The sequence below is a fragment of the Schistocerca serialis genome, chromosome 5 (assembly GCF_023864345.2).
Source record: "Schistocerca serialis cubense isolate TAMUIC-IGC-003099 chromosome 5, iqSchSeri2.2, whole genome shotgun sequence".
NCBI classification, from domain to species: Eukaryota; Metazoa; Arthropoda; class Insecta; order Orthoptera; family Acrididae; genus Schistocerca; species Schistocerca serialis.
The window spans coordinates 477389534-477417025 of NC_064642.1; the positions used below are offsets into that span (position 1 = coordinate 477389534).

The following is a 27492-nucleotide window of genomic DNA, read 5'->3' on the forward strand; positions in this document are numbered from 1 at the left end:
CTAGTCAAGTTGTGCCACAAATTTCTCTTCTCCCCAATCCTATTCAATACCTCCTCATTAGTTATATGATCTCCCCATCTAATCTTCAGCATTCTTCTGTAGCACCACATTTCGAAAGCTTCTATTCTCTTCTTGTCCAAACTGGTTATCGTCCATGTTTCACTTCCATACATGTCTACTCTCGATACAAATACTTTCAGAAACGACTTCCTGACACTTAAATCTATACTCGATGTTAACAAATTTCTCTTCTTCAGAAACGCTTTCCTTCCTTCTTTATAATACCAAAATCTTCTTTGTTGTTTTCTCAGGGACAAAACTCTTAATAATTGTTCATGTAATACGTGTTCTTCGCACGATGTAGTCAAGTCACGTGGCCATTGGCTACCAACGACATTACGACAGAAACAATGAGCTGGGCTTCCGCTATTGAACTACTGACAGCCGAGCCACGTGTAATGTTCTTCATGCCTGCACAGATGGACCTACTCCACTCCAACGGTTCTTCTGCCATCAGTTATATATCAATTGCTCTCTTTTCCCACATAATTTTATCTGAGTGGGTGTTTCGATTATAACTGAAACATTATGTTTTATTCTTCTTTGCAGAATGAAGATCTGAATATGCTCTCTTACAAAGAAAACTCCCCGCCGCACCCAATTAGATTTAGTGGTAAAATATCCCAGTGGATATCCCGTCAAAAACCGAACACAAATGAAGCATGAGAACAGGAAGGAGGCGTACGGAAGTGTGAAAAAGAAGCAAAATAGGAAGTGAACGGTCCGCACTCAATATGTGCAACATTGACCGAATTTCAAGAGCCACCGCGTTGTGGTTGTGTGATTACGGTGTTGGACTACTATCTCTCAAATCTCTCTCGCACACCGTTTTTGTTTTTTTGTTTTATTTTTTTGACAAAGTTATGAACTTTCTGTCCTGTTATTGACGTCTCTCTTTTCCTTCTGTAATCTCGGAAATTGTTGTACTGTACATTAGCTATAGAATGTGAGTCATGTTGCAGAATATATTACCGTCGCAAGTAAATATGACGAAAAGTGAGATGTTGCATACATTTGACACAGAAACGAAAACAACAGATAAAGAGATGTGACCTATGTTATAACAAAGGAATTAAAGAGGTAAATCCTCCAAAACCGAACGCAAGAGTCACAACAGGTGATACTTGTCTGGAACAAATAGAAGGCACGTGTTCTACACGTCCCTTCCTTACACCTCGCTGTTTCAGATGGACGTTACACCACGAAACAGACACAAATTTGAATACGACGAGCAGACACGTAATGAACGGATGGACGGCTCATAATTTTGTGAAAAAAATGGGATACGAGAGGGATTTCAACACGGGTCTCCCCCTTTGCACTCCAACGCCTTTCCCGCACGACCATGAAGCCGGGACTACTTAAGTTCGCTCGATGTTACACATCTTGAGCTTGGACAGTTCGCTGTTCCTATTTTGCTTCATTTCCCACATTTCAGTAGACCTTCTTCCCGATTTTGTGACTGATCTCTTTTCAGTTTTTGACGGGCCTTACACTGGACCCTTTTACCACTGAATCTGAGGTGGGTGGGATGGGAAGCTTGTTCATTAGAAGATCGAAACCAAAGGTTTAACTAAACAACTTAAATGGATGCATGACTGCGTGTGTTGAAATCAGATGTAATATTATAATGGTCGCTGTTTTCCCTGGACCAATCATCCAAAGAATCTCTAAAAAATTATACACCCAGTCTATTCATAAGAACGTCATACGTATCACAGATGTTCCAACAGACGGATAGGCTCCCTTTGTTTCAGAACAGTTAGTCATAATTTGTTTTTCCGTTAGGAATTTCACTTTTGAGTCAAAAAGCAATTTTGATAAGCAGCACTCATTGCCGCACAAGGAAGGCCTCCAAACGAAAAAGTAGTAGGCGAGAATCAGAAACGCCAGAAAGCTATGCCTTTGAGGAAAGCTGTTGGATGTACACAAAAAAGAAAGGAATTTGACGTGACTGATTCTGACTCCGACGTCTCTTTGAAGAGTCACGACAAGCTGCATGGAACAAGTCGATCGCTTTGGAAAACCCACTCCCGAGCCTATTCTAATGACTGATCCGGTATATGTAGGTGGAGGACATACATCCTGGTTAAACTGTGATGGGGAAAGAGGAATTTATATAGCTGTAGATATTTCATGTACGATTGTGCAATTTTAATTTGGCCAATTTGAAGTAACTAAAACTGAAGAGTTATATATTGGATACATTGGCATCACTTACGAAACTGTCTAAGAACAGGTCATATCTCGAGATGTACTTGATTTTGTATTGAGATTGTAAGTTAATTTAGCGAGGATGCGTTAATGGTGTACTATGCCTTGTACGTATTTCTTCCCATGGCTGCAAGTAACTGTCATAAAATCGATTGGAAATAGTTTCTCGTAATTTTAGGACCGCGTTGCTTTTGAGCAGTTGTTGCAAAGCTCTCATATATAAAGTCGATGTTTTTAACGTGGATGCACTATGGTGATTACAATTATTTTGCAATTCATTCGTCTACAACATGAACCTCACATGTAAGAGCTTTGGAACGACTACTCAAAAATAAAGTGGTCCTAAAATCACGAAAAATCTACTTTATTACAATTATACGCAGCCATAGAAGCAAAGACTAAAAGACATAATATACAATTAACGTATTCTCTTTAAAGTAAGTTATAAACCTGCTAGTATATATTGGCACATGAGTTGTTCTTATGTTAAAATCTTAAGTGATACTAACGCACCCAATGTATAACATTTCCGTTTTAGATACTTGAAAGTGACCTAAGTCCGAAATTGTATAATTATGCATCACATAAAGAGAATATCAGCTGAAATCATCACAAAATCATTTAAAATATTCAGTGCAGGGGTGGATCCTGTCACAGATAAGATTATAGTCGCAGATATGTCAGTACAATCGAAAAACTGCTGGAAAAAACATTGAAACTACGGCTGTAGAGTCTGTGGACAAGGAAAAAATGGTTTTTAAATTAATTAAAAAGGAGATTTCTCTTATTAATCGTAATTATGATATAGGGAAACTGCCACTTTCACACTTTGATACTAGCTTGAGAAATATCAAACGAGGAATCTCTGTTTAATGATTCTGCTGATGCTCATGAAAAAAATAAGACGGTGGTTGCCTTTAGTGTATCTCTCATTTTTGTATTACCGTCAGTATGTTAAGGGTAGTTGTGAACAGTTCCTACCTGTGTGTGGTTGTATTTATATTATAAAAAATAGAATATACAAATAAGGAAATTTCTATAGTGCACTCTGACGTATTTTTCATGCGATAAATATCCAATGCCACTTATATATAGGTATCATTTTGTGTGTTGTCTATCTCAGTTTTAACACCTCACACAACATGTGTATTGTATTTTTGTCGAGCCATATCATACTTAAGAATTTCAGTCGAAAAAAATGATACAATGTTTTATTGTTTCCGGTGTACATTTGTAGTCTTAAATAATTACAGTGTCATTTTAAAGCACGTTATACTATCTACCATACACAATTTCATCCTAACGGTTACTGCTTTTCTTTCAAACATACAGTCAAATGTTTTGGACCTTACTGCTCCCTTTTGTCTGCATCGTTTGCTCCGATTTTATATTTCCTTCTTCCGTTAATACCTATACCTCTTTTATTATATAGTGTTTCTATTGGGATTAATCTTTTTGCCTTCACTATTTCATCTCTGAAAGCTATCCATGTTTCTGTTGTATTTACTTCCCCTGTTTCATTCAATGGTTGTATAATACTATATCACAATTTCTCAACAGTCTGGTTCTTTCGGTTTATCCACATCCCGTCTTTTCCCCTAACTTTCCACAATTGAGAATGATCTGTGGTTCATTATCAATAAATTATAGTCAGTGTCTACGTCTGACTCTGGAAATATTTTTCAGGTTAAAATAAGGTTTCAAAACCTCAGCCATTAGGTCATTTATTGGAAAACTTCCAGCCTCTCCTTAGCTCCTCCACACATACAGTCTTTTTTCAAGATGTTAAACCAAATATTAGCAATTATTAAATTGTGCACTATGTGAAAATCTACCAGACGGCTTCCCCTTTCACATCTCTCATCCACTCCATGTTCTCCAGCTACTTTTTATTCTAGTCTTTTATCTACCATCCATTTCCAATTGCCGGCCGGAGTGGCCGAGCGGTTGTAGGCGTTACAGTATGGAGCCGCGCGACCGCTGCGGTCGCAGGTTCGAATCCTGCCTCGGGCATGAATGTGTGTTATGTCCTTAGGTTAGTTTCCTGCTCTTGATGAAAATACACTCCTGTCACACTTACTACTCTTCCTACTTTTGAGTACAATGGTAATTATCACGAAACTGCAAGTATCATGGTCGTAGAAGTGGAATCTTTCCTTATAATAATTTTTAAGGTGTTTCTACAGGGATGTGTAAGTTCATTTAATTTTTATATATCTGTAAGTTATTGCTACTGTTTTTCGCTGATATTTTATGCGGAAATACGATATCGGGTTTCCGACACGTATATTTTGATATTTGTATATGACAAACTTTCGTTACTGTGCGTGCTAAGTGTATCGATTTTGTGAAATGTGTTTAATTAAGCGCTTTACATAATACTTGCTGTAGGCGCTAACGATCCATGAAGTATATTTGTGTGTTGGTCTCACGTTATTACTAGCAGAATTTGCATGTTTTGTTTTTGTACAGCAGTTATCTGTTTGTGTCTGTTTACTGCGAATAATGTTTTACAAATACCTGTAAATGCTCATATGTTTCCACATCTGTGCACTGAAAGCCACTCTACGGTGTGTGGTGGAGGGTCTCTCAGGTAGAGTTGTCATTCCTCTCACCTCCCCGTCGCTCTCCTTATTTTCTCAAAATGTTCTCACGTGATCTTTTCGTGAGATGTCTGGGAGGAAGTAATATTTTTCCGATCTCTTGTTGGAACCTATGCCTTTGGAAGTTTAATATTAATGATGTCTTTGTAGCGTCTGCCACTGAAATCTGTGTGATTCTTATGTTTCTACAAAAAGCGAACCCGTGATAAAATGTTCCTCTAGATACTAGATAATTCTCTGTCCTCTACCTCCTCCGTTAATCGTACAAGACGAGGCTCACGGACTGGTGAGCAATAGTTGAGAAGGAAGTTCTTTTCGTGACAATTTACTTAGAGCTCTACCAATGAACTTCAGTCTCGCAACAACTAGTATTATGTGGTCGGTCCTCTTTAGGTAGCCGCGGACGCAGAATCACAGATATTTTACTGCTTCCACTTTTCCTAGTGGTTGACTGCTCAATCGTGAAGTCGAGGAATTAAGGAGCTTACAGTTCTATTTATGCATGTGTGTCACTTTGTTCTAAAACTTGTGTTATTTCTATAGATGTTACAATATTATAAGACTGCTCATTGAGATGGTGATATGCGTGTTTGAGGTTACATTATGACTAATCCTGAGCACATTCTTACCAAGTAACGTTAAATACACACGTCTGCATACAGTGTTTGATGTTCAGTTTATCTCTAATTTGGTTCGGCTCGTTTACTTTGGCCTTTGAATCACTGACATTTTACTCTCACGTATGTTTTATTATATTTTAAATATTTCTTATATCGTAAATTTAATTTTACTATTTTTTTAGATCTGAAGGCGGTTCGTTTCTCAGGCAGAAACTAACTTACATGACAAACTATGATAATTCTGACAAAAATGAGTTTAACAAATTTCATGAAATACTTCTTGTTGTAAGTAATTACTTTTAATGTCGAATTGTTGCCTACAATTTATAAATTGTAATGTTGCTGTATATTTTACTTTTAAAAATAATTAAAAGAGAAAGTGAATAGCTTTTATGGGCTCAATAAAGATGATAGATGGGACAGTGTCCTGTATCGGTGGACCATGAAGTTGAAAGTGTCAGATACGCCATCTGCTCATTAAATTCCAGCTGGTGTCGAACAGTAAACACCAGTAATTGACTCAGGAAAAACGTCATTAGTGGTAGCACCGATGGGGCAGTGAAAATAACGGACTCATTATCGTGTGATTTTAATCGAGCTATTGACAAGTCCTTAACTCTAAATTAAGTTAGTTTACACGTAAACCACTTTAAGTGTGGGCGGTCAGCTGACGGCTCAAATAAAATTTACGTCACTCGCTTCGATAAGCGAAAAGAGACATTAAACTATCATAATCACTGGAATTAGTGACAACTATCAGTTATCTCGGCGTATCCATTCAAAGAGATGTAAACGTGTGCGTTCACGTCAGAGTTACTGTGAGGAAGGTGACGTCACACTGATACACAGGAAGTAAAATTGATCAAAAAAGTAAGTCACTCTTCCGATTGTTCTTTATAGCCTCTCATTATTGTAAGACCATCATCAAGTAGCTCTAACGAAAGAAAGAACAAAAATATGTTGCTCGGTATGTTACGTGCCTATTCACTCTACGTGAGTGGTTCACAGAAATTTTCTAACGTTTGTACTTGAAGATGCTACAGATAGGACGCTGTAAAATATATCAAAGTTTGCTGTTTTGACTCTGAGACAATGTTTCCAAGACGAGCAGAGTAATCCCGTGTATGCTTCACTTAATGACCATGTTATCAAAACGAGAGAAATTCGGACTTACTGACAGAGGTAACAACATAATCCCTTTCTGTTTACCATCCGCGATTTAAATAGGGAGAAGTAAGTTTATACTGTTGTAGAATGTGTCGTCTAGTGCTTAATGCATCAGTTTCGTAGAAGTAGACGCAAATCATTTAAAACAGGCTAATTCACTTCAACAAGCCTGAAGACACTATACTATCAGCGGTGTAAAATGATGAAAGTTAGTAACGTCCCATGTAACGAGTCTGCATTAACTAACCAGCATCCGTGTCCTAGGCGTAACGCCTTGGATGAGTGATTAGAACGTCCTCGGTCCTGGGTTGGAACTGCACGGCCGCTTCAATTTTGAATAAAAATCGTTAGCACTGGTGGCCGAAGACTTCCGGGGTAACGAGTCACCCTCATTCTGGCCACGGTCTCTTATAACAGGGCGGAGAAGCGGACAGATGTTCAGGCCGCTCTCTTGCCTTTGGGACGGGAAACTGCCCCTACTGACGGAAGAGTCAGCAATGATCAACAGAATGGGGATACAGGAGGTAACGGAAAACGCTACATGAGAGACACATAATGTGTATCCACAGAGCATGAGGCCTTTAACTGAGAAAGTGTCATCATGATCTCTCCTTTACCAGAAGACAACTCCGACAACTCCCCCAATCGGATCTACGGGAGAGACTCCCAAGGGGAAGTTGACGATCAGAAAACTGTTGAATAACCAACGAAAGGATAACTTCCTACAGACGCGTTTGAAAGTCGTAGGGAAGCTATAAAATCTGATAAGAACAATGCTAAGGAATCTGGATATATTAGGAGACAGTAAAGTGAAATGGAAAGAAGGCAAGCATTTCTGGTCAGGTGAGTATAGGGCAATATCAACAGCAGTATAAAATGGTATAATGGGAGCAGGATCCGTTACGAGTATGGAAGTATAGCGAAATGTGAGTTATTCTGAACAGTTCAGTGATAGGGTTATTCTCATCAGATTCGACAGCAAACCAAAGCCGACAGCAATAGTTCAGGAACACATGGAGAGGTCGCAATCAGAAGGTGATGAGATAGAAAAAGTGTATGAAGATACTGAACGGGTGATTCAGTATGTAAAGGAAGATGAAAATCTAATAGTAGTGCGGTTGTAGGCGAAGGAGTAGAAGAAAGGGTTACGGGAGAATACGGACTTGTTACTAGGGTTGAGAGAGGAGAAAGACTAATTAAATATTGCAAAAAATTTCAGCTAGTAATAACTAATACTCCGTTCAGGAATCACAAGACGTGGAGGTGTACTTGGAAAAGGCCGGGAGGTACGGGAAGATTTGAGTTAGATTCGTCATGGACAGGAAGATAGTCTGATATGAGTTATTGTCTGGAAGGCGCATCCGGTAGCACATGTAGACTCAGACGATAATTCAGTAATGATGAAGACGGGTTTGAAGTTTAAGGGACTAGTCAAGAAGAGTCATTGTGCAAAGAAGTGGGACATGGATGTATTATAGGGTGAAAAGATACGCTTGAACTTCTCTGAGGCAATAGATACTGGGGTAAAGAACAGCTCAGTAGGCAGTTGAGTTGAATGGGCGTCTCAAAAGAGGGTAGTGACAGAACTTGAAAAGAAAAACATAGGTGCAAAGAGGATAACTACGAAGAAACCATGGGTAACAGAAGATATATTTCAGTTAGTCGATGAAAGAAGGAAGTACAAAAATGTATAGTGAAATTCGGAAATGAAGAAATACAGGTCACTTGGCAATAAAATAAGTAGGAAGTGCAGGGATGCCAAGGCGAAATAGCTGCATGGAAAATGTGAAGAAATCGAATAAGAAACGATTGTTGGAAGGACTGAATCAGCATATAGAAAAGTCGAAACAACTTTCGGTGAAATTAAATGCGAGGATGTTGACACTAAGAGTGTAATGGCCATTCCACTGATAATTGCAGAGGAGAGAAGGGGTAGGAAGAGAGAGTAAACTGAAGCCCTCTGTCATGGGAAGGATTATGTGATGACGTGTTGGAAGAAGAAGCAGAAGTTGATTGGGGATCCGGTATTACAATCAGAATTTAAAAGAGCTTTGAAAGACTCAAAATCAAATAAGGCAACAGGGACGGATAGCTTTCGAAAAGAATTTCTAAAATCATTGGGAGAAATGGCAAACAAAATTACTGTTCACGTTGGTGAATAATATGCGTGAGTTTGGCGATATACCATCTGACTTCCGGAAAGAACCTCATCCACACAATCCCGAAGGTGCAAGAGCCGACAAGTGCGAGAGTTATCACAACCAGCTTAAAGGCTCATACATCCAAGGTGTTGACAAGAGTAATACAGGTTGTTACAAAAAGGTACGGCCAAACTTTCAGCAAACATTCCTCACACACAAACAAAGAAAAGATGTTATGTGGACATATGTCCGGAAACGCTTAATTTCCATGTTAGAGCTCATTTTAGTCTCGTCAGTATGTACTGTACTTCCTCGATTCACCGCCATGATTTCATACGGGATACTCTACCTGTGCTGCTAGAACATGTGCCTTTACAAGTACGACACAACATGTGGTTCATGCACGATGGAGCTCCTGCACATTTCAGTCGAAGTGTTCGTACGCTTCTCAACAACAGATTCGGTGACCGATGGATTGGAGAGGCGGACCAATTCCATGGCCTCCACGCTCTCCTGACCTCAATCCACTTACTTGGCTTTAATTTATGGGGGCTTTTGAAAGCTCTTGTCTACGTAACCCCGGTACCAAATGTAGAGACTCTTCGTGCTCGTATTGTGGACGGCTGTGATACAATACGCCATTCTCCAGGGCAGCATCAGCGCATCAGGGATTCCATGCGACGGAGGGTAGATGCATGTATCCTCGCAAACGGAGGACATTTTGAACATTTCCTGTAACAAAGTGTTTGAAGTCACGCTGGTACGTTCTGTTGCTGTGTGTTTCCATTCCATGATTGATGTGATTTGAAGAGAAGTAATAAAATCAGCTCTAACATGGAAAGTAAGCGTTTCCGGACACATGTCCACATAACATATTTTCTTTCTTTGTGTGTGAGGAATGTTTCCTGAAAGTTTGGCCGTACCTTTTTGTAACACCCTATATACAAAAGAATGGAAAAGATGACTGTCGATGTGTTAGGTGACGATCAGTTCGGCTTTAGGAAAGGTAAAGGCACCAGAGAGGCAATTTAGCGTTGCGGTTTATAATGGAAGCAAGATTAAAGAAAAATCAAGACAAGTTCATAGTATTTATCGGCCTTGTAAAACTGTTAGACAACGTAAAATGATGGAAGATGTTCGACATCCTGAGAAAAATAGGGGTAAGCTATGTGGAAAGACGCATAATATACAATATGTGCCTTCGCATCTCGTGGTCCTGCGGTAGCGTTCTCGCTCCCCACGCCCGGGTTCCCGGGTTCGATTCCCGGCAGGGTCAGGGATTTTCTCTGCCTCGTGATGACTGGGTGTTGTGTGCTGTCCTTAGGTTAGTTAGGTTTAAGTAGTTCTAAGTTCTAGAGGACTGATGACCATAGATGTTAAGTCCCATAGTGCTCAGAGCCATTTGAACCATTTTTTACAATATGTGCGAGAGCCAAGCAGAAGACCAAGAACGAAATGCTCGGATTAAAAAGGCGGTGTAAGACAAGAATGTAGCTTCTCATCTCTACTGTTCAGTCTATACATCGGAGAAGCAATGAAGGAAATGAAACAATGGTCCAGAGTAGAGATTAAATTCGAGGTGAAAGGATATCAGTTATAAGATTCACTGATTTTTATTGCTATCCTCAGTGAAAAATGTTGATGAATTACATGGTCTGATGAATGAAATGGACAGTCTAATGAGTAAAAAAATATATAGACTGAGAGTGAATCGATGAATGACGGAAGTAATGACAAGTAGCATAAATGAGGAAAAATTAACCTCAGGATTTGTTATAACGAAGTAGATGAAGTTAAGGAATTCTGCTACCTAGGGGCAAAATATCACATGACGAACAGCAGACTAGCACTGGCATTCCTGGCCAAGAGAAGTCTACTAGTATCAAACTTAAGCCCTAATTTGGAGAACAAATTTCTGAAAACATACATTTTTAGTATAGGATTGTATGGTAGTAAAACATGGACTACGGGAATACCGGAAAACTAGACAATCGAAGCATTTGCGATGTGGTGCAACGGAATTAGGAGGTTCTCTGGAGAATCAACAACGAAAGAATTCTATGGAAAACACTGACAAGAAGGAGGATCAGGATAAGAGGACATCTGTTACGATAATTGGGAAAAACTTCAGAGGGAACTGTAGACGACGAAAACTTTAGAGGAAGACACAGGTTGGAATACATGCAGCAAATAACTGACTACGCACGTTGCCGGTGCTAGTGCTAGTTTTGTATACCAGTTTCATTAACCCCTGTCTCTCGTATACATATACGAATTACAGAAGGACATCTCGTCTCATGGAATTCCTTATCTGCCTTCCATATCTGCAGGATTCTACTGAAGCACACCTTCAGTCTGATTACGTATTCTGTTGACAAGCACATGTCCCGAACATTTACATGTTTCTCACATTGTGATCAAAATATTCAGGGCTGATTTTTTGAAAGAGATTTTTCCTTAATGTTTGACAGAAAATGTTTATTTTTTTACCTTCTGAGACACAATAAGCGGTGCTGTTTCATAGTAGGCAAGTGACTTTTTTTTTTTTTTAATAGCTTGCATCAAATATTCTCTCAGTATACTTGATCGCACATCTTCGTTCAATAAGTGGCACACGTGTCGTCACGTCAGAGAAACTAAAGAAGGAGTCCTGTCAGCGTAGGCCACGGACATTTGGCTGCAGTAAATTTCTATTTGGAGTACATTCATCCATCTATGGGTTTATCGTTGTAATATCTCAAAATTTCTTTTCTACGAAACAAGATTACTTACTTCTAACAGCAAAGATTTTAGCAATGTTAGTGCAGTTGTGTCAAGTAGCCTATACGATTTCAGCACGTTTTGAAAAAACGCTTAAAATAAGTGTTGTTTTTCGAGCAGTTTACATTACTTTCCCGATTCCTACCGATATCAGGGCAAATATAACATGGGATGCAATGTCATCGGTCGGTGGTTGAAATAAAGTAACAATTACACATTTTATTGCTTATATTCTGATTGTTAAAGCTTATTACAATACTCTGGAGTGCATCCGGTTACTATTTTGTTACCAAAAATCTACAATGCTCGGTAAATATCGTAAGCCAGTTAAAGTATAGGACAACCTAAATTTAGTTTCCAGATTCCCCCGGAATATATGTCGTGTGGATCTTCCGTGGGGAAGTCGGTAGAGTGTTAGTTCGTCGTACCAAGTGTCCTGGATTGGAGCTCTGGTTATGCCAGTTTTTGTGCTGTAATACGCGTGAAACCATTAAATGTGACAACATGTTTCTAACACTTGAAAGGTGTGTTCGCAGTTTATATATGTAAGGTGGTGCTCTTACCTAGCAGTGAGTTATGTTTATTCTTCTTCTTATCATCTTATCTTGTTATCACTATTATTTCTGCTAATACTTCTGCACGTGTTATGTAAATGTTTCTCTGTTCTTCTGTTCCGATTGTTTATATTTATTCTGTGAAACTACAAATGTACGCTATAGGTTTGCTACTTTAACATAAATGAAGCGAAAGGAGACTGTCAATAGAACATTGCTAAAATCTCCGAAAATTCCTTTTACGTGTCAGGAACATATCCCACATAACACTTTCACACGTACTAAAGTACAAAAACCAGCAATACCAAGGCAGATTGGTGCGACAAACTAATCATTCACCAGCTTCCCCACGGGCGCTCTACACCACAGATACTAAAGTTATGCTTTTCTTGTGCTCCTTAGGACATGTGTTACCTATTACCTACCATTTACACACGTTGTCGTAGACAACAGAACATAGCACAAATTATATCAGTGTTTAGGTTGATACGCTGTCTATATAAACGTCATCTGCCACTTTTCGCACCATTCAGATATTTCTTCTAAATCGTTTTGCAGTTGGTTTTGATCTTTTGATGGCTTTAATAGTCGATGAACGACAGTGTCATCTGAAAACAACCGAAGACGGCTGCTCAGATTGTCTCCCAAATCGTCAATATAGAAAACGAACAGCAAAGGGCCTATAACACTACCTCGGGGAACGCCAGAAATCACTTCTGTTTTACTCATGACTTTCCGTCAATTACTACGAACTGTGACCTCTCTGACCGGAAATAACAAATCCAGTCATATAACGTAGACGATATTCCATAAGCACGCAGTTTCACTACAGTGTCAAAAGCCTTCCGGAAATCCAGAAATACGGAATCGATCTGATATCCCTTGTCAATAGCACTCAGCACTTCATGTGAATGAAGAGCTAGTTGTGTTTCACAGGAACGATGTTTTCTAAATCCTTGTTGACTGTGTGTCAATAGACCGTTTTCTTCGAGGTTCTTCATAATGTTCTAACACAATATATGTTCTAAAATCCTGTTGCATATCAATATTAACGATATGGGCCAGTAATTAAATGGATTACTCGTACTACCTTTCTTGAATATTGGTGTGACCTGTGCAACTTTCCAGTCATTGCGTACGGACATTTCGTCGAGCGGACGGTTGTATATGACAGTTAAGTATGGAGCTAATGCATCAGCATACTCCGAAAGAACCCAATTGGTATATTGTCTGGACCAGAAGACTTACATTTATTAAGTGATTTAAGTTGCTTCACTACTCCGAGGATATTTACTTCTACGTTACTCATGTTGCAGCTGTTCTCGATTCGAGCTCTGGAATATTTACTTCGTCTTCTTGTGTGAAGGCATTTCGGAAGGCTGTGTTTAGTACCCCTGCTTTGGGAGCACTGTCTTCGATAGTATCTCCATTGCTATCGTGCAGAGAAGGCATTGATTGTTTCTTGCCGCTAAAGTACTTCACATACGAGCAGAATCTCTTTGGATTATCTGCCACGCTTCCAGAAAAAGTATCGTTGTGGAAACTGTTATAGGCATTGTAGCCCGCGCTAAATTTCGAGCTTCTGTAAAAGATAGCCAATCTTGGGGATTTTGCGTCTGTTTAAATTTGGCATGTTTGTTTCGTTGTTTCTGCAACAGTGTTCTAACCCGTTTTGAGTAACCAAGGAGGCTCAGCTCCGTCGTTTGTTAATTTATTTGGTATAAGTCTCTCAATTGCTGCCGATACTATTTCTTTGAATGTAAGTCACATCTGGTCTGCACTTATATTATTAATTTGGAATGTGTGGAGAATGTCTCTCAGGAAGGCGTCAAGTGAATTTTTATCTGCTTTTTTTGAATAGGTATATTTTTCACTTATTTTTCGAGGATTTGGTGATTACAATATTCAATCTCGCTACGACAACCCTGTGTTCACTAATCCCTGAATGGGTTTTGATGCTCGTTAAATAAATAAATCAGGATTATTTGTTGCTAAGAGATCAAGTGTGTTTTCACAAACGTTTACTATTCGCGTGGACTCACGAAGTAACTGCTCGAAATAACTTTCAGAGAATGCGTTTAGCCGAATTTCGGATTATATTATATGCGTACCTCCGGAATTAAACACGTATTTTCGCCAACATATCGAGGGTAAATTAAAGTCACCCTCAACTATTATCGTATGAAGCAGGTACGTGTTTGAAATCAAACTCAAGTTTTCTTTGAACCTTTCAGCAACTGTATCATCTGAATTGGGAGGCTGGTAAAAGGACCCAATTATTATTTTATACCGGTTGCCAAAAATGACCTCTGCCCATACTGATTCAAAGGAAGTATCTACTTCAATTTCGCGACAAGTTAAACTACTTCTGATAGGAACAAACACGCCACCGCTAACCGTGTTTAGCCTATCCTTTCGGCACACCGTTAGGTTATTCGTAAAAATTTCGGCTGAGCTTATATCCGGCTTTAGCCAGCTTTCAGTGCCTATAACGATTTGAGCATCAGTGCTTTCTATTAGCGCTTGGAGCTCTGGTACTTTCCCAACACAACTACGACAATGTGCAACTGTTATACCAGTGGTTCCTGTATCTACGTTTTTCCTGTGTTCAGCCTGCACCCTTTGTGACTGAAGCCCTTCTTGTGTTTTCCAGATACCCTTTAACCTAAAAAACCGCCCACTCCACGCCACACAGCCCCTGCTACCCGTGTAGCCGCCCCCTGCATATAGTGGACACCTGACCTATTCAGCGGAGCCCGAAACCCAGCCAGCCTTTGGCGCCAGTCGAGGAATCTGCAGCCTACACGGTCGCAGAACCGTCTGAGCCTCTGATTCAGACCCTCCACTCGGCTCTGTTGCAGAGGTCCGCAATCGGTCCTGTCGACTATGCTGCAAATGGTCAGCTCTGCTTTCATCTTGCAAGCAAGACTGGCAGCCTTTACCACTTCTGTTAGCCGTTCGAATCTCTTATGATCCAAAGTGACACACATCATTGGTACCGATGTGAACCACGACCTGCAGTTGGCTGCAGCCTGTGCTCTTCATGGCATCCGGGAGGACCCTTTCCACATCTGGAAAGACTCTACCTGGTTTGCACACGGAGTGCACATTGGATTTCTTACCCTTATTGTCAGCCAAGTCCCTAAGTGGCCCCATTACGCGCCTAACGTTGGAGCTCCCAACTACCAATAATCCCACCCTCTGCGATTGCCCGGATCTTGCAGGCTGAGTGGTTTCCTCTAAAACAGGACAGGCGACAGCATCTGGCTCAGCGACAGTGTCAGCCAAAGACATCAACTGGAACCTGTTTGTCAGACAAACCGGGGAGGCCTTACGTGCTGCCGCCAGGGAAGTTATTCGCCGCCTGCTTCACCCCGGGGCGACCTCCCACTCGACCACAGGTGACAAGTCAGCCTCAGTGCGAGCAGTAACTGGGTTGGCCACCGGTGAGGACCGATCGGAGGACTCTGACGTGCTGGACGTCCGTTGGATCCCCACGGCCGGCCCACAACAGTGGTGCCCATCCACTGCAGCCTGAAGCTGTGTAACCGGGGCCACCTGTACTATCGGACGGAGACAAGCTGGTGCCGGCTCCATTATGCTCTGGGGAACATTCACCTGGACATCCATGGGTGCAATGGAGCACGTGCAAGGCAGCATGACGGCCAAGGAGTAGATCACATACACCCCTTCATAGCCATCATGTTCCTCGACTGCAGTGGCTGTTTTCAACCAAATAATGCTCCATGTCACAAGGCCTGGAGTGTGATGAAGTGGTTCAAGGAACACAATGGCGAGTTCCAATTGTGTGCTATCCCCACAATTAACCAGATCTGAACCAGATCGAACCATCTGGAATGTGATTGAACGTGGCGCTAGAGCTCATCGGTCCTCTCCTCGGAATTTACAGGAACAAGGTGTCCTTGCAAATGTGGTGCCAACTCCCTCCAGCGTCCGAACAAGGCGTCATTGCTCGCATACCACGACGCGTCACCGCTGTTATCCGTACCTAAGGTGGACGGCTATTAGATAGGTGGTCATAATGTACTGATTGATAAGTGTACAACGTTCGATACGAGTATGACTGTCTGACACCTGTGGGTTTGAGTGTGAGTGATATACGATATCGTTGCATCTTCTATTTAGATAAATAGCAATCGGGGTGTGTGTTCTTGTTTTCCAGACGTACCGAAGTTCGCAGAGCCCATCAGTAACGTCACAACGCCTGTCGGCAGAGAGGCCATTCTTGTCTGCGTGGTCGAGGATTTGTCTACCTACAAGGTCAGCAATACTTCTCACTCTGTGACGTAATAAAATACCAGGACATGTTAGCATGTATAATTATTCGGTAGTTAATTTTTCTTGTAGAACTTCTGGAGGAAATTTACGCTGATGGGATAAGGCACCAAGTAGATGTCAATACTGGAGGTTCAGTCACCAAAATCACTATCTTCTGAAACAATTATTTCATTCAATTTGTCTAAGTTTGTTCACGCACTAGCATCTATCAGTAGAATGTAAGGCTACACACTTCACAAAACGAAAAATGGTAGTAGCCATCTACCGCACGTTAATTGGTCGTGTGAATACCTATTATCATATCTGGAACTTAAGCTCTGTTTCATTGCCTATGAATTTGAAAACTGAAGTTTGTCGACAAAATAGAGCAATTAGAAAAACAGTTAGACTGTCCACACTCTTTTATTACTGCGGCGTGTGGGAATAGTATCAAGTCGCAGCAACGGGCGACTGGAAAAGCATAATCACATTATGCAGAAAAATCTGTATTGCGAAAAACACAAGGAAACAAAACATAAACTACCAAAAACTGAATCGGGTGGTTGGTTGCCAGCTTCAGCTTTCGAAAGTGTCTTATTGAGGTCGGAAGAAAGGAAGACGAATGGTCGAATTCGGTTTATTGGGAGAATTACAGGAGAATGAAGATCACCTGTAAAGGAGATCGCCTGTAGAATAGAGGTGCGACCCATTCTTGATTACCTCCAGAGTGTTCGTAATCCCCACCAGATCGAGTAATAGGAGACACTGAAGCAGTGCGGAAGTGTGCTGATAGATATGTTAACTATAAGTTCGATCAGCACATGTTACGCAGATACTTCGTGAGCTCAAATGGGAATCCGTGGAGGGAAGACGACGTTGTTACCGCGAAGCACTGTCGAGAAAATTTAGAGAAGAAGCATTTGCGGCTGACTGCAGAACGATTCTGCTGTCGTCAATGTAGACTCCGCGTAAGGACCACGAAGACAAGAGAAATTAGAGCACATAGCCAGCCGTTTTTCGTCGCTCCATTTTCGAGTAGTAATTCGAGTAGAAATGGAAGTAGAATCGCCGGCCGGAGTGGCCGAGCGGTTCTAGTCGCTACAGTCTGGAACCGCGCGACTGCTACCGTCGCAGGTTCGAATCCTGCCTCGGGCATGGATGTGTGTGATGTCCTTAGGTTAGTTAAGTTTAAGTAGTTCTAAGTTCTAGGGGACTGATGACCACAGAAGTTAAGTCCCATAGTGCTCAGAGCCATTTGAACCATTTTTTTTTTTGAAGTAGAATGACTGGTATTGGTATAAAGTACCCCCTCTCACGAACCGTATGGTGGCTTGCAAGGTATATAAGTAGATGTAGGTGTAGATGTAGATGTTATGAATCTTTTCTTGGTCCTTAATGTACTGAATCCACAGACCATAGAGGTAAAACTATTTAACATCTCCAGCAGTCATATTATTTGAATTTCATTCGTTAAAGGAATAAGACTAAACTTACCATATATATGGTAACATAAAGAGTTTCATCTATCACGTGTCTTACAAGAAACAAGTGCTACTATGGATGCAGAAAGAGGTACAACAACCCGAAAATGACCAATACACTTTCTTCATTAGTGTGCAGGGTAAGTAGAGTATGCAGATCTAGATGACACACGAAGTTTGAGTTAAAAATAATTATCTGAGAGTATTTCACCATGATGGGTCATAGTAATATCGCTTTATTAAGAGAAAACGTTTAAAAACTAACAGAAATAAAAATTAGAATAGCAGTCCAAAAGAAAATTACAAATTATTTATTACGTAATAAGTAAGAAACTAATGGGAAGCAAAATCGTTATATGGAATACAAGCGAGCGATTTTATCGTTATTTCGATAATGTAAAATACGAGAAAGGATAACCAAATGTCGTATCTACTGTATTGCTTCTAAGCCCCACTGCAAAAAAAGTGATTAACTGTTGTATTGAACTAAAAAATTCCGAAGTAATATCGACGCACATGACACTGGAAAAATGAAGGTAACTACTAGAAACGTATATGTTCCCTTGAGGCTTTTCAAACTCTGTGCCATTATTACGACAAGTACAGCAAGAACATGCTAGAATTCGCACTAATGCGATAATAAATGAATTTTCTAAGAAGGATATCTATCCTTCGATGTAACGTTAGTTTTCCATCGATTTATTGAAAATTAAACACAATTTAAAGCGTCTAACGTTTATCATTGTTATTAGCGAAACGTTATAGAATGTACTGAAACGAATAATTTAGTTGTTAGATAAAAGCATTTCGAAACCACGGCAATAGTGAAACGACATTGACGGAAAATTAGCATATATTAAAGCAGCAATATGAGTGTTAGGCGAGAAAAATACATACATTATTTAGGATTTATGCTGATGGTGCTAAGTACATATACATTCTCGTTATTAATATAGGACTTCAGTTTCTGAGCCACGTCAACAGACTGATAATCTCACCTCGATAGCTAAAATACAGTAGAACCTGAAATTATTATGAAATACAAAGGTCTAAAACGAAGGATTTGCAGGTAAACATACTATCTGCTAAAACTGTTTTTAATAATAGAACATTAGAAAATTTTAATAACCTTTGTTGTGACTTGTGACAATAACACCATAATCACCAGTAACTGCAGTCACTTGATACCAGTATCACAATTTCCCGGCATTGCGATCTCAGCCTGTGCTGCGCATCCATTTTGCTGTTACACGTTTTGTAATGCCGTCAACCAGTCTGTCACTAGTGCGCCTTTTGGAATGCATCAAAGAATTTTCTTCGTCCAGTTATCAACCAGTTCTTGCTCTGCATGATCCATCGACCGACCCCCCGCTCCCCCCCCCCCCCCCCCCCCATTTAATTTGTATTGCAGACATAGTGAGTTAGTCAATTACAGTTCCTTCTGTGATTCACCTGTATGGTTCCCTCTCCATTGTCATTCCAGACAAGCGTCTTTCTATTGCTCTCCGTATCTGCTCTGAGCCAGAACTAGCAATACTCACTGGCTGTGAACTCTACGTTTCAGACACATCACAAGCTCTTATTTAGAATTCCAGTTCATATTCAGTCGTCTGTTTACTCATTTACCTTCTATACTGCAGTAGCTGTCAAATTAACGTGTGCATGTTTTGCATGATAAACCGATCTATAAGCAGGTAAATTTACAGGAGCATAAGAAGTCTCACATGGAAAGAAAACTGAATGTCCATTGCAAAATGGTCTGTGACCTGACACTTATAATACGACGAATAGCGCGTTTTTTAAAAGAAACATCAAATTTTTTCAGTATTTAAAAATGAATGTCTTAAAAGCTACCAACAGAAAAAAATGAATTGATACTCTTAAATTAGGGAATTGGGAAATGAGTTAGAAGAAAACTTAAAAGCATCTTAAGAAAATAATATACAGTAAAGTCATTACGGTGGGGAGTGGAACAGTTCCCTTATCTAATCACTTTATGAATTCATTTCACAAGATTTGGTATCCCATCATGCATATACTCATCAGTTCCAGGCAACGCAACAGATGAACAATTCAAAACCATACGTTTATACTTCAGAATGGAAATACTATCCGGGTACATAAACATGAGAAACTTGGAAAGAACAAAATAATCTGAGATTGTGGAGGCAACAGTCAGTACTACTGTCAATGAAACATTCGAAAACAAGATGTTTTTACAGCATTTCTGTAGTCAATATGAATAAAATATGTCAGGAATATATTTAGATCAGAATTTAAAACGTATGTCTTTCGGTGCTGAGGAGAGCTGTGCGCTACCAGCAACGTCATTTCAAGCTGTTATGACTTAAAAGCAAGCATTGGAGCATACCGAAGAGACAGCAGACATTTTGGTAGCTTTTTAAAACGTAATGATTCTTGACGCCTGATACCTGCATATTTGTCAGCAAAGTATTTCTCGAGACTGTCAGAGACCAAACAATGCAAACCAGTTGTTTAAAGATGACTGTTATTGAACTCTTCGTGCATTATTTATGCTGGTCAGCAGTTCGGCAGTTTTAATCAAAAGACGCTTACTGTTTCCTTCTTCAGCTTCATTCTTTCTTAATCACTTTCAGTATGTCTATAAGCGAAACAGTAATTATTTCAACGTCTCTCCATCCCTTGTTTTTCTCTCTCCTCCAATTCTCCGAAGATACCTTTGGATTTGATAGGTAGTAATGCTCAATCTACCTGACTGTTATGCCTCAGCTATAATCGTACTTTCATTATAAAGTTTGAAAATGCATAAAACTCTCACACTTCATCAAATTAAATCTTGTGGGAATCTTGTCCTCATATAACTACATATTTTAAAGAGTTTTGTTTGTAATTCTTAGCACATAATTTAAAATTTTCCTGTTTTTTTAAATGAAATTCGCTGAATTTTTGTATTTGTCGCTACCATGCGGCAGGTATTATCGATTCATACATCTTTCACATTGTGCCAAACAGAGAAAATATGCATTTATCTAAGGGAACACGTATACGCCTTTCGATTCTAAAACACATCCTGGCCCACTGAGAAAAAGTTTGAAGGCAGTAAATTCCCAGACACAGGTAGATAAAAGAATTTATTAGAAAAGAATTACTTTTTTATTTGCATGTGTTCTAGTTTCTGTGTATTCAAAACGTTAAAAGCTTAATAGAAACAAAGCAATGCTACAGTTAATTTATTTTGTAAAAGGACGAGAGGTTTCGAATATTGTCTGCCCTGGATTCGGCATGTTTGTGGGAAATCCAGTGCGCTGCAAACAGCATTCGAGAGGCTTTCCGTTGTTAACAGGTCAATGGATATCGAGCGCAAACTCGAACGTATCGCCCGAGATATGAACGAAGTTTATCTCATCTGTCGGAACAATCAACTTAAATGTCGTATTTATGGTCCGAACAGAATCCCGGATTAGAGATGTCAATAATGTATTGAAAACCAAATAGCGAGTGGCGCCCGGCATTAACGAATGCGTAGCTCTCTTGTATAAACACCTGCACCAGCAAACATTGTAATTGCATTGTTGAAGATTTAATCTGGGGCCGGAAGGCACACGCGGGGCTCACTGATATGGTTTCCGGGCTTAACGCGCCATTTGAATTACTCTGGTGCTGTTCCCGGTCTCTAAAGCAATAATATATTTACTGAGGGCTGCGCTGGGACTTCTTTGTTGGATCTACAAGTGTATAATTTGCGCTTATTTTTTATTTTTTTGACGAAGTGCGTGAATTTGTATTACCAGATGTAAGAAACTCTAAAGATCACACTTTTTAGTAGTTTGTTGTGGTATTTAGTTGCGGTATTTCACGACCCTACTCAAGATAATAAACTTTCTTCACGAACGACGTTCAATACGTTGTTGAGCAACAGAAAACATCGAGCGGCCGAAACACTTTCCTGAACAGGTGTCGAGTTTCGACATCGCTGCCATTATCAGGTCGTAAAAAAACAGCCACACAGAAGGCGCGTAGCCGAACATTGGCAGATGACGACTACGCTTCCTTTCTTACGATGGCTGAAAAACCGAAATATGTTCAGATGAATTAAAGTATGACCACGTCTGCGAAACGTATGGTGTGTTTAGATAATGATGGCCCCCGATCTTCTGCAACAGGCAAAGTGACCACGTCTCGTGACTCGTTCCTGAAACTCCCTAAATTCTCCAACATGAACATTTACGCTATCAAAAGCCTAAATTTTAATAAAAAAGTAGGTAATTTTAAATATGTCTGTGGCAAACAATACAACACAGTTAAAAGCAAACATTTTAACGTAGGGACATCTCGATTTATAAGAAAGGCAAACAGTATAGATAATAGTTTATCTGATATTTTATTCCTCTTGTTATTATTAATAATAATAATAAGAAGAAAAAGCCAATCAAAATTATGTGAAAGTTGTATATACAACATGAACGCTTCGTAGCTGTATTGTCCAGCATACAATTTTCTCGGGCTTACCGCTTTACACTACATACCAGAACAATTTGTCGTTCAGCAATGGTTATGTGGCTTCAATGATAGTAGCTTGACAGTATCTACGTATCCTTGGGTTCATTTAGAATTCAGCATATTTTAATAAAACCAGCCGTGGACATTATAGTTGGCTTTATTGCTGTGGTTGTCTGCACTCAAGTTCAACGTCATTAGTGTCATTGTATTACCAATAAAAACAATTCAATCAATGAAATCACTTACATAAACACAATGAATTTATTATAGAAAAGATAGCTGCCAAAACACAAAAAGGCAAAATTCTCTAAAATATTCAAGACACTTGTTTCAAATCTAATAGCTACGAAGAGAAACATTATATAACTCATTGTAAAACTTTGCGTACATGTTTCTTTTTGCCGGAGCAGCTTGTTTTTTGTATCGATAATACCCTTATCTAGTGACATATCTCTGGGCAATTCCATTGATCAGCTGTTATCAACACAGGAACGATATTCCGATTCAGTACCACAAACTGCTACAATATCGTCAAAAACGGTGCACAATGCAAGAATGCTAAGGGCTTAGGGCAGTGTCCTATACGAAGCCGAGGCAGAATTACATCGTATTATTTAACTTGTTTCGTAGAGGTCCGCCGTAGAAGAGTGGTTGGTTTAATCCGAAGTACAGAGGGTTTATAAATGAATGAAGCGGTAATAAATCGGTTTATTGTTTTATATGGGCAAACTTTGCGGTATAATCATCGGCAACTGTCCAAGTTTTTGATCCATTAATCAAAATCCTCCAGTGTGTGCACCCCTGGCCACACAACACATATCTGTACGGTAATCAAATTCTTCCCACAATCGGTGCAGCACGCCCTTCGTGATGGTCTGCAGTGGATGTTTTATCCTATCACACACTTCCTCAACGGACAGGGGTATTGGCGATACATAAACTCGGTCTTTCACGAACCACCACAGAAAGAATTCGCTGGGTGCAAAATCCGGCGAAGGAGGTGGACGCGGGATAAGGTTGTCTACAGCACGTCCAATCAAGAGTTGGCGAAGAAACAGATTGAGAAGCTCGTAGGAGTTCCTGTGAAAATTTATGGAGCACCGCCCATTAGCGAAATGTAATCATCATAACTGGTCTTCAGCTGCGGCAACAACCAGGTTTCCAACATGTCTCGAATGGAGTCATCCGTCACCGTTTGTTACCTGAAGAAAACAGCCGTGCGCTTTCTAGCGCGACACCACACAGAAAACATTCATTTTGGAGCGTCACGCTGATGCTCTGTTTCTCGCTTCTCCAGATACGAACATTTTGCGAGTTCACCTTGCCACGAACATGGGAAGTGGCTTCATCGCAGAAGATCAGTCTTTCTAAAAAAACAGCGTCCTCCATTTTTAATTGTACTTGTAGCTCTTCATAAAAGTCACACCCTTTCATTTTGTCTGCTAGTATCAGGGCCTGCACTAATCTCACTACGTATGGTTTAAAACATAGCCGCAAACGCACGCTGATCTTCGGCATGAACAATTCCCCGCTTGCGTTACTGAACTGCGAGGACTTCGATGAAGTGCCTCGCGCGGTCTTTTGGCATCTGCATCACAAACACGTGGTCGACCAGGACTCTTCCCTTACAAAGGCATCCGGTTTTCGCGAACCGTCGGTACCATCGATTCATGTTAGTGCTGTGTGATGGGACTTTTCTAAACCGTGAATGAAACGCACACTGCACTGTAACCACAGATCCGCACAACTCAAAACGGAGCACACAGAAAGACTTTTCCTGTAACGACGCCATCTTGGAGACAGACGCCACGTCTGTGCAGTAAACATGACAAGCGAATAGCGGATATAAAACTAAACTCCGCCCGAACAGGCCATGAAGGCCCAACGGCATCGACCGGTCGCCGTGTCATCCTCAGCCCACAGGCATCATCGGATGCGGATATGAAGGGTATGTGGTCAGCCCACCGCTCTCCCTGCCATATGTCGGTTTCAGAGACCGGAGCGCTACTTCTCAATCAAGTAGCTCCTCAGTTTGTCTCACAAGGCTGAGTGCACCCCGCATGTCAACAGTATTCGGCAGACCGGATGGTCACCCATCCAAGTGCTAGCCCAACCCGACAGCGCCTAACTTCGGTGATCTGACGGGAACCGGTGTTACCACAGCAGCGAGTCCGCTGTCCGAATAGTGGATATTACATAAAAACTAGGATAGTAGGCGCTGCTTCTGCCGTTAGATTCACCCATATAACGCGATAAATCGATTTATAATTATTTTTAAAATCGCACCATTCATTTATAAACACCCTGTCTTTTCAAACACCGTCAGCCATTCCATTCGCCATCTAACGGCTTCATATCTCATCAGTGAGATCACTCCCTCGTAAGGGATGCCATTTTGTTACTACAGTTATATCTGCTGCACTGCGGCCTTGTTGCCTCTGATTCCAACGAGTGCTTGTACGCAGCATAATGAGACACAATTTCTCTGCTTTCGCAGAAATATAAGGGTGTTCTGAATGTCCCAAAAAAGCTTCTCTCCTGAGTACATTTGCTGGACTGTATCAAGAGCGGTTCTTGCGTTGGAAGGAAGGAGGGAACATTAGAGTTTAACATCTCGCCCACTGCGAACTCGTTGGAGACGCTCGAATGGAGGACGGATGGAGTAGGAAATCGGTAGTGACCTTTCTAAGGAACCATCTCGTCATTTTACTAATTACGGAAAATCTAAATTATAATGTCAGGAAAGCGAAAATCTTTACACCACATCAACAGTCGCTTAGCGTTGACTACAGAAATGTGTGGCTTATGAAGAGGTTTGAGAGGATTGAAATGTCCGTAGTGGATTTGTTAGTGAGGTGACACCCAATGACAAGTCCCATTCTGCTTTTACGGCTTCTCTACTGACGACAACATACTCCTTGTCTCCTTTTATAGTTGCGAGTCCGCCTCTCGTGACATCTAGTGGTCAGTTTCACATTAAGTAATGGTGACCGGGTACTTTTAATTAGACAGTGTACTGGCGAAGTGCTGGAATAAACAACTGCGTTGGATGAACAAGCACTCACGAAAAATTTAAATGAGCTTTTACAAAAAATCTCGTTGGGCAATTCTCACCTCCCAGCGTGCACTCCAGCGCATTTTAAACGAGCACTGTAACAAGGTACAACAGATGGCTTGAATCATAGTTAATAAATTGGCTCCCCCTTTGTTTTCCCAGGCGATATTCTAGATGTCTGATCTGAGGCACTTGCTATGGACAGAAATGTTACCCATCTGCTCCATTAGAGGTACGTTCAGAATGGTGCAATGGTTAACGCGCTGGACTCCCTTTATAGAGTTGTGTTATCAGTAGGGATCCAGTAACGGCAGAATGTTTCAAAGTCAGGAGAGCTCATTGACTTACAACATAGACTACTCATTGGATCTCACCTGAGTAACAAATCCAACAGGAACATTTCATCCTCTGTAAAGCTGTTGTTGGTGATGGAAATGCGAAAGAGCAACCACAGCCAAACCTAACTACCAGCGGACAGACCTCATGTACTGTCAGACTATTACAGCGGGTTTCGGTGTTGCAGTGCCTGTATTGTTTTGATTACGATGCAAAGTTGTTTTAGACACGCTTGCATGTCAAAAGGGACAGGCACTGTGGCGACTACAGCCGCTATGGCCGGCCGCGGTGGTCTCGCGGTTAAGGCGCTCAGCCCGGAACCGCGCGACTGCTACGGTCGCAGGTTCGAATCCTACCTCGGGCATGGATGTGTGTGATGTCCTTAGGTTAGTTAGGTTTAAGTAGTTCTAAGTTCTAGGGGACTGATGACCACAGATGTTAAGTCCCATAGTGCTCAGAGCCATTTGAACCATTTTGAACAGCCGCTATGCAATACATTAAATGCATTCGCAATTGCGAATAATGACAACCATCAGCTCTAGAACGGAATGATGACAGTGAAAGTTTGTGCCGGACCGGGACTCGAACTCTGATTTCCCGCTTATCGCGAGCAGTCGCCTTACCACTTGGCTACCCGTGCACGACTCGCGGCCAGACACAAACTTCGATATGTCGTCAACGATGCAGCCACGACCCGGACTCGTACATGTATTATGCATATTCCCGTGAAGGTGAGACGTTGTACTTGAAAGTCGCTTGCGCGGTGTCGGCAGAGAAATACAATGTTGCAGTGCCTGCGTTATTTTGATTACGATGCAAACTTTCTTTGGACAGGCCTATGGAAGTTTGGGTCTGGCCGTGAGTTGTGCACGGATAGCCAAATGGTAAGGCGACTGCTCGCGATAAGCGGGAAATCAGAGTTCGAGTCCCGGCCCGCACGAATTTTCACTGTCACCACTCCGTTCTACAGCTGATAGTTGTCATTATTCGCAGTTGCGAATACATTTAATGTACTACAGAGGGTGGTTGTAGAAAACTGCATGATATCATGCGATGGAATCGTTCGTGAGTTCCAACATGCTACCAGCAGTGCAGTTAGCACAATGAACGAGGGATTTAAAAGGAATTCGGTACAATGATCGAGCAGTTTCTTATAAGCCATACGTTTCTGTAGTTAAGCGACGCTTGAAGTGGGGTAAACACGGAGTCACTGGAGGGTGGATGACGGGAAACGAGAGATCTGAAGTGACGAATCACGCTGCAACCTGTGGCAATCCGATAGAAGTGGCTACGTCTGGTGATCTTCCGGAAACCTTACCTGTTACCATGTTTTGCACCGACACTGAAGTGCAGAGAAGGTTGTGTTACGGGACGGCTTTGTTTTTCATGATTACAATGTGATCCCCTTATTGCGGTTTTAAACTGAATGATTCCTACTTTGATTTCACCGAAGACGCTCAAGGGCCAGGATCAAAGCGAGCTTTGTGCTATTTTATTTTGAACAAGTCTGACTCAATTAATGTAGTAGTTGATGATTAATTAATTCAATTAATATTAAAATGAACAGCGGGAAGGTTATCTTGCTGCGTAAAATTTGATCAAATTAAAAATAAAGATTCTCGTAAAATATTTAAGAAAATCAAATAGAGATGGCTTTGAAGAATCCAGACTGAAAAGTTGGGTGAACTGCTTGAAGTAAAATTGGAACAGCGATTAAAAAATCGTTGAATATTTGTTTTCT

General features: G+C 40.8%; 1 protein-coding gene across 1 annotated transcript in view; it reads left to right on the plus strand.

Annotated features, from left to right (window-relative positions):
- The window catches only part of LOC126482009 (opioid-binding protein/cell adhesion molecule homolog), a 361349-nt gene that overhangs the window by 174623 nt on the left and 159234 nt on the right, over nucleotides 1-27492 (plus strand). Inside the window, exon 2 of the mRNA XM_050105976.1 lies at nucleotides 16303-16400. Within this exon, the coding sequence (XP_049961933.1) occupies nucleotides 16303-16400 (98 nt within the window). The remainder of the gene's footprint in view (nucleotides 1-16302; nucleotides 16401-27492) is intronic.